General features: G+C 39.1%; 1 protein-coding gene across 2 annotated transcripts; it reads left to right on the plus strand.

Moving 5' to 3' along the window:
- Nucleotides 1-207: 207 nt before the first annotated feature.
- Nucleotides 208-8,100, plus strand: DTD2 (D-aminoacyl-tRNA deacylase 2). Of its 2 annotated transcripts, none has more exons than XM_040068756.1 (3): nucleotides 208-287; nucleotides 5,695-5,764; nucleotides 7,747-8,100. In XM_040068756.1, exons 1-3 carry the CDS (start codon nucleotides 222-224, stop codon nucleotides 8,070-8,072), a joined length of 462 nt encoding a protein of 153 aa, XP_039924690.1. In that variant the 5' UTR covers nucleotides 208-221; the 3' UTR covers nucleotides 8,073-8,100. The 2 variants fall into 2 exon arrangements, with proteins under 2 accessions (XP_039924690.1, XP_039924689.1); XM_040068755.2 differs by having other exon boundaries at nucleotides 220-329.

The following is an 8,100-nucleotide window of genomic DNA, read 5'->3' on the forward strand; positions in this document are numbered from 1 at the left end:
ATTGAGGCATAGGTAAGTAGAGCCGTAGAAATACTTTATTTAATTCTGTTCCAAAGCCTGTATTCAGCCCCCTCCATAGAGAGGGCAGATCAGAAGCCCCGTTTAACCATCCGCACAAGGTCCCGCCTCACGCTCCGCGCCGCCCGCGACCCGCGGGCTCCAGCCGGTGCCGATGCCGGAAAGGCGGCACCCGGCCCCGCCCTCAGCGCTGCGGGCCCGCCATGGCGGCGGCGCAGCCGGCGCGGGCCCGGGCCCTGCTGCAGCAGAGCGTCTCTGCCCGCCTGCAGGTGCGGCCGCCCGAGCGCGGCTCCGAGGCCCAGTGGGTGGAGGTAACGTGGGCCGCGGGCCGCCCCCACCCTCGGCATGGCCCCGTCCCCCCGCGGAGCGGGGCCGCTCGGGGCGGGAGAGCGCTCCCTCCTGTGCGCGCCTGCGCCGGCGCCGAGAGGGTGGGCGTTGAGACTTTTGAGGGGAACACGCTCTTGTCCTTTTCCGGGCTGGGCTGCGCTTCTGGCGGTTTTCTAACCTCGTCCCATTTCCGCTCCAGCGCGCTCTCCTCTTCCCCCTGGTTGTCAGCAAAGGTTGCGGTCAGTCCCTTCGGCAAAGGGACAAGCCGTAGGAGGCCGAGGTCGGCGCACAGCGGTTTCTCTCTGCTGCTCTGTCTCCCTGTGGTCCGCAGAGTCCTCCGCAGGCGGAAGTCTTTTCAGGAGCATGACTGCTCCACGACAAAAAGCTTCCCTTCTAACTGTGTTGTTCCTTCTTTTCTTAAACGCTCTTTCACAGAAACACTACCTGGTGGGCTCAGCTGTCGGCTTTTTTTGTTGTGTGATAGTATTAACTTGGAGATGAAAGCCCATGTAGGGCAATGGGACTATGGCAGCTGTAGTTCTGATGTTGTTTGGGTTTTTTTTTTCCAGGACACTAACTAAAAATGAAATATAGCACATAGGCCACCACGCAGGTTGAGGAAAATACTGTATTTCCCCCCTTTTCCTCCCACAGGCTTCTTCTGAGGGAGGTAGGTAGGTCTGCACTCTCTTTGGTCGATGTGCTGTGCATGCTCCCAGGGCTCCTTACCAAAGCACGAAGGCTGCCCTTTGGAATGCACTGCCCTGCTATAGTTGTCATTGCTTGTGAGTTACCTACACTGGAATAATTAATTTCTGCCATTGTCAACTATTTAGCCCATGGGGTTTTTTGGTTTTCTTTTTTGTCCTTTTTTAAGGACTATTACAACAGAAGGGGCTTAATACTTGCATAAATTTAAGAAAGTAAAAGTTCTAGTATGGTTAAAGGGTTTATGCATTCATTCAACACATCTGAAGAGAGTTCACTATTTGCCTTTAACATTAGCTTTAAAACATTTCTTCTTGTTCAGGAGGGACAGGTGGATCCAGCAGAACTAGTTTCTGCAGTATGGTCTGGGAAGCCAGAAAGTTTTACTGGGAAGAGATAGGTGTCATCTCACAGATACTATGTTTCACAGATGTAGTGTGTCTGTCTATGTTGCATTATTAGCCTCTCAGTGAAAGGTTAATTACAATAAAATTTGCTTAGTCCAGCATAAATTAACTATCAGAGAAATAACCTATTTCTAACTTGCTGATCATGGAAGTAATTGTAAATCTAATAAAGAAAAGGAGAAATGTGATTTTATTGTCTTTCTTTTAAACTATCTTAAAAGGTACATGTTGTGGTTGAGGGATATGAGTAACTTTGCTGCAAGGAGATTATGTATTTTATCTCTCTACTTTGCAAAATCACTAGAAAAGTAATAGATAGCACTAAAGGAATCCAAAAGAGATTTGGGTTGTTTCCAGCAGATATTTTTCAGACATGAACCTTACTAATATTTGTCATGGGTACCTGGGAATCTCTTCTGGGTAGCTGGGACTTTTTAAGAGAAGTCTGTTTTAACAAGAACTAGTCACCATGCAGGAAAAAAAAAAAAAAAAAAGCCAATTGGAAAACCGTATTTTCTCTAGTATGACTACTTTAGAGGTCATTGGAAGGAAATTTTGCTGCTGACATTTGTTGGTAGGGTAATTTTACTCCCTATTTTTGCATGTTAACGCAAAAATGCAAAAATAACAAATACAGACCTCATCAGCTATTATTTACATCAACCAGTATGTTCCTGATGTTTTATGACCAATTAACAGCAGGACCTCACCTTGAAATATTTCTGACATACTATAAATGGCATATCATGTAGGTGGCTTTGAATAACTTCTGAGCTCTAAGAGACCCCTGAAAGGTACTTTAGGAACTTCAGAGCAGATGTTCTTTATCTGCAAAAAGGTTAGGAGTGTACTTTATACATGAATCTCTGCCTTCATTGTGTTGTCATTAATGAGTTTTTTGGCCTGTTGAGGCCTGTTGAGGGTTACTTGTTTATGGAGAATTGTGTATCTACCATCCATAAAAGGTTTAAGTAGACAGCAAAATAGGAAGTAAAAAAGGAATTGTTCTTGTAAAGGTAGGGGTGAAATAAGGTAAGGTTTGGTGTATTTCATAACCGTGGGAGAAAAGAAACAAAATGAATATTCAGCTAAAAAGTATAAGTGCCTACACTTTATGCAAAGAAAACTTTCTTTTCCTTATCTTCTTTCCCTTGACTTGTTTTCTGGTTACTATGGCAAAAAGCGGTGCAAAATACCAGGCACAGACTTGTTCTGTGACCTGTGGCAGATGATGTAATCTCTCTTTGCTGCCCTGAATATAAGAAATATGAAGAAATCTTCCCAGAGGGTAGTAAATCTGAACTTAAACGGAAATGTCACAGAATAATTTATGTAAGTTAATTTCACAAACTGACTTTCTAAGAATTACAAAATATCTGTTTTTATTATACATTGTATTTTCCTGGAGGAAAATATAGGAGAAGGTAGAGATAATATTTTGCAGAATATATTTCAGTTTTTCTAATGAAATCCTGAAAAATACAGATGAATATATTTAGTAAGGAGGGTGATGAAGGGGTCTGTTGTTTGTTTTTTCCTGCAAAAGAGCTAAAAAGCAGCATTTGGAGGCAGCGTGGCTAAGGCTGTCTATATGGCATTGAGGCTGGGTACTTCAGCCCTTCATGATGTTGCTGATCTGATGATTACTTAAGACAGCTGTATAATAACTGCCAGTGTTGCATAGTATCTTGCTTTGCTGGTTTATTTATGTAGGCATTTTACTGCTCACAGCAGATCCACACAGAGCACAGCTTTCCTGTCCTGTCACTGTGTAAGTTCCTTGCAGTGGCTGTTTGCGCACCAGCATGTTGAATTTATTATTTTCTTACTTGTGGTATATTGCTTGAATTTTTGTGCATTAAATATAGGTCTGAGGAGCAGTCAACTAGGCTTTGATAGGTGGCAGGGCAATGGCAATGGTTTTGCTTTGCTTCAAAAAGTTTACACATTACATTGACAACAAGCACAAGTCTTAGGACACGTGGAGCACTGATATAAGGTCAGACAGACGTATGTTATTAGGTTTGGTCTTGTAATTGCATTCAATTTTACATCTTCAATTAAGAAAACTAAAGAACAAAGTAAGGCTTAACAAGGGTTTGAAACATGGCTGCACGTGTTGAACCACAATTCAGTCACAGTTGAAACTGTAATTTTCAGCTTACAAATAGTTAAACAGCTTTCAACTATATCATGGTTGTAAAGTGTTCTAGAAGACCATAAACATGCACTGCAAATCGAAGCTTTAAGTGGTCTCTGAATTAATTGTTTTCTCATTTAATCTCCTGTCCCTCTAATTTTCTTAAATATGTATGTCTCATCTTGTGATAAATAGCTTAGTCAAAAACAGGCATCAAATAAGGGCAGTGGCTGGAAAAATAATGATTTATTTTACTTAATCCTTATCTGTCTGGCCTTCAGACTTGCAGGGGTCACTTTACTTACTTTTTTGTGTCTTTAAATGAGCCGCTTGCAGAATGTCATTACTGCTGTGAGACTGTACAAAAAGAAAGACAAATCTCAGAATTAAAATGATTTTCTGTGATGTGTGCTGTATCACAGTCACTTATTTCTAATGCTGGGGTTAGATGTATACAATGTAAATACATTTGGCCTATTTTATCAAAAATATTTTTATTAGTAGCTATTTGTTCATTATTGTTACCTATTCATATCCTGGCACCAGGCTGTTTCTGGAATGAATATTTAGCTAAACATGTAAGGATATCTAATGTTTGGCAGTCTGCATTTCTCTCCCTTATTTGAACAGATGATTTGAAATGTCATTTGAGATTCCAGCCATCAAATTTCTTACAGTGTTTATGAAATATGGCTGTCATTTGGGAATCTGTGTAATATTCTGCAGTGGTCAAATTGAGTTTTGAAAGGAGACATTTAAAGCTTTTGAAAGTTCTCAGCATGTGACTTTTTGGCTACAAAGAACATTCCCTTTTTTCAGAAGTTAGTCACTAGAAAAATAGTTGAGAAGACATACTTTTTTCAGTCATTGCCTTGAGCATTTTGTTTAATCTCTGCAATAACAAAGTGACAAAATCTCGTGTATAGCTAAGATTTCTTCACCCAAAACCTTCATAATTTAAAGAAAAGGGGAAAAAACTGAGGATTTTTTTTGGAAAAAGTAATTTTTAGAAACTATTCATATTTTCTATCCTTTAGCATTGGTATTAATTACTCCTTCCTGTTCCAGTCTATTTAACATCTCCTCAGTGGTATTTCACAAGTCGACGTTTATGTTTCCTCCAACAAAATTAAAAATATACTTATTCTTGACAAAGCAGCAAGAAGGTTTCTTTATATACTGTCTGTGGATCCTATCTGCCTGTGGATACTTTGTGTTTTTTCCCAGGGAAATTAAGCCATGCAGACATATTTATGCGTGAGACATTGCTGCTGGCTACAGTGCTGATCACTTTGGCTTAATAAAGCATTCCTTATGGACTGACGAAGTGAACAGAAAAGCTACACTTGAGTTTTCTTGTGCTCTTTTCTCAGTAGAGGCCTAATTCTTTCCTCAAATACATAATCTCTCTGAAGATTATGTGCTGAAGATGCTAAAGATGTGGCATATCCTTTACACCAATCAGCTGAAGGGTTCCGTTTTGCCAGTTAGATTTTACCCAAGTTCATAAATAGTATTTTGAACAACTTTATAATACTCTGAACAACTTCACAGTTGTTGGTCATCATATTGAAAGATTTAATTAACAGACTCTGTAGTTTTTTCAGAATTATATTGTACTAGATTACTTTCAACATCAAAATAAAAATCAGTTCTTTGACAAGTCCTGTGGTGTTTTTCATGTTTCATAATTGGAAATAATATCATAATTCTCTCTAAAAATTACTTTAGCTGTATGTTTGATAGAAAAAAAAGCTTACATTATTTCTTATGCTGGATTTAAGTATACTAATTCACCTTGTCACCTCATTTATAATAATACTGTACACTCCACATTCCAACTAAATTTGGCTTCACGTGGAACTAATAGATTGTCTTAATTGTTTGTAGAAGCATTGTGCAGATAATCAGTATATCTGACTTTCCACAGTGTGGTGTGTAAAGTTAATGTTTGAAGCTTTATTGAACAACACAAACTACTCTTTGAACGTTTGTCTGTTATGTGGTTTTGTCTTTGCTGATACCTGTTTTAATGATAAGCATGCGTTGTAGATAATGAGAAACATTGACATAGTTTTCTGCAATCTTTTGTAGATCCAGAGAGGGCTTGTCATCTACATATGCTTCTTCAAAGGTGCTGATGAGGAACTTGTCCCAAAAATTGGTATGATATAATCCATATATACATTATCGTATTGTTTGAAAAGGAAGAAAAGCAGTTGAGGCAGAGAAGGTATCGTGAGATGGCATTATTCTAAATAATGCCATGAGATAAGCCATGAGATGGCATTATTCTAAATCAATTACCTGGCTGAAAGAACAATTTGGTCTGTCTTGTTTCTTTTGACAGTTGTCCATGCCTCCTCATCTGTCTGTTCATGACCAACCTAGAAAACAAATTCCTCTGATAACATTCTAGCAAACAAAGAAAATGCTGCTCCTCCTGTTTAACATATTGCATGTGTCAGGCAATAGGTTCAGTCCAGGACAGAACTGAATTTCAAATACATGGCTTGATTTGATGAGTATTTTAACACTTGATATCACTGTATGTGCAGGATATTTAAAATTATAGCCGCTAGAGGGAGTTGTTTGGATAATGAAAGTGTCTTTTCCATCTCACGTCAGTGGTGCTTACATGCGCTGTTAGCATGTGCAATTTTCTGGTTCAGAAGCAATAACAGCAATGTCTGCGATTCTTGTCTTCTCCACATGCACTTTAACATCTACATTGAAGTAGAGAAGGTGCTGTGGATAAGGTCAAATAGTAGCAATTTCTATCTTTACCCAGTGCTGTTTTGGTGTGATCTTTTCTGTCCTGTTTTGGTTTTGGGGTTGGTTTTTTTTGTTTTTTGTTTGGTTTGTTTTTTGGGTTTTTTTACTTTTATGTTATTTCTTCTCCCTCCTTTCTTCCATAAATAGCACTGGTTCCCCTGGGAAATTCTGTGATGCGGCATATTCCAGATAAAAGTGCCACTTTTCTGTGGCTGGCTGATACTGGTGATTTGGCTAAAGGTTGTGTAACAGTATTTCACTGTTTCAGTCTGTTTCAAGCTATGGGCTGGGACCAGCAGTGCACAAGTAGAGGCGCTATTAAAAAGGCTGAGAGCAACTCCTCGGGGCTTCTCTCTTGCTCTTGGAGGGCACAGTCCTTCTGCAATGCTAAATATTTAAATCTATGATAGAAATTCTTGTTTCGTGCTAGTGAGAGTTTCAGGAGAATGTTGGTTGAGAATGATTACATTTTCAGCTGTAGGGCAGCTGAAGCAGGCCAGAAAAAGAAACTTCTGTTTCCTATCAGGAGATTCATCTAGGACCATCCTCCTTGAGTGCTTGTCTTAGAGAATATTGTTTACTAAATATATTTTGAATCTGTTTAAGTGTTTGGGTTTGATTCCTGAATCACAATTCAGCTGTTTTTGCTTCTAACAACATTAAACATTTATGTTTAGGGTTTGGAGGCATGACTAGTATCCCCCCAACTTTTGCAGAGTTGGGGTAATGATTTGATTTGATTTGTTATAGAAGCATCAGAAAATCTAAAGTTAGTAAATGCATTGATTTTATTTGCGAGTTTATATGTTCTGGCTTATAAGCCAAATTGCATCTGACCTTCCTGCCCACCTCCTGTCTCAAGTGACAAACTGGTAGCTGCATGTCTTGAGGTGCAGCACTGAAGGACACTTGCTCTACTTGTGCCTTCAGCTCAGATCAGTGCTGGGTCCTGCTGCAAACTGCTGCAAGCAAAATGGAAAGAGAGTCAGGGCAGAACGCTCTCCAAAGTGCACTGAGGATGGTGTATCCTGCCTTGTGGAGTGTTGTGCAAATGCTGCCTGTATGAGTATCAAGTAATTAAGGATGGGTCGCTAATTGCATCTTGGGTTCTTTTTGTGTGTCCAACTAGAATCAACTTTAGGATTTTAGATACTTCCCCCAAAAATAGAACTTAAGACATATTAATATCCTTCACATTCCTCACAGTACTCAGACATATTAGTTGGTTAATTATTTATTTATCTTATTTAAATATTAAAATTAAATTATTTATTTTAATTATTTGTCAAACAAAAAAATATTTGTTGGATCTTGTTTATGATGTCCTATTTAATTCAGTTCAATTATACTAAATCTTATTTTTATTTGCAGTTGATACGCTGTTGAATGTCAAATTAAGTGAAAATGAAAATGGCGAGTTTGTCTCCGTTCTGGATTTACCAGGTGACGTACTCATCATACCACAAGCTACCCTAGGTGGTAAACCGAAGGGAAGAAAGATGCAGTACCATGCAAACATTGAAAAAGAAAAAGGGTTTGAACTTTATTCTCAGTTTGTGACTTTGTGTGAAAAAGAACTGGCTGCCAATGCCAAATGCATGGAAGCCGGTGTTCTTGTCAAGCATGGCACATACGGAAACAGGCAGGTGTTAAAACTGGATACAAATGGACCTTACACTCATCTCATGGAATTTTGAAGAAATAAATTGTATCCCGACTATAGTA

The sequence above is a fragment of the Hirundo rustica genome, chromosome 6 (genome assembly GCF_015227805.2).
Source record: "Hirundo rustica isolate bHirRus1 chromosome 6, bHirRus1.pri.v3, whole genome shotgun sequence".
NCBI classification, from domain to species: domain Eukaryota; kingdom Metazoa; phylum Chordata; class Aves; order Passeriformes; family Hirundinidae; genus Hirundo; species Hirundo rustica.

Coding starts and splice junctions, on each gene's coding strand:
- DTD2 (XM_040068755.2), top strand. CDS start 222: ATGGCGGCGGCGCAGCCGGCGCGGGCCCGGGCCCTGCTGCAGCAGAGC. Junction 330..5,694: donor CCGAGGCCCAGTGGGTGGAG/GTAACGTGGGCC, acceptor AATCTTTTGTAG/ATCCAGAGAGGGCTTGTCAT. Junction 5,765..7,746: donor GGAACTTGTCCCAAAAATTG/GTATGATATAAT, acceptor TTTTATTTGCAG/TTGATACGCTGTTGAATGTC.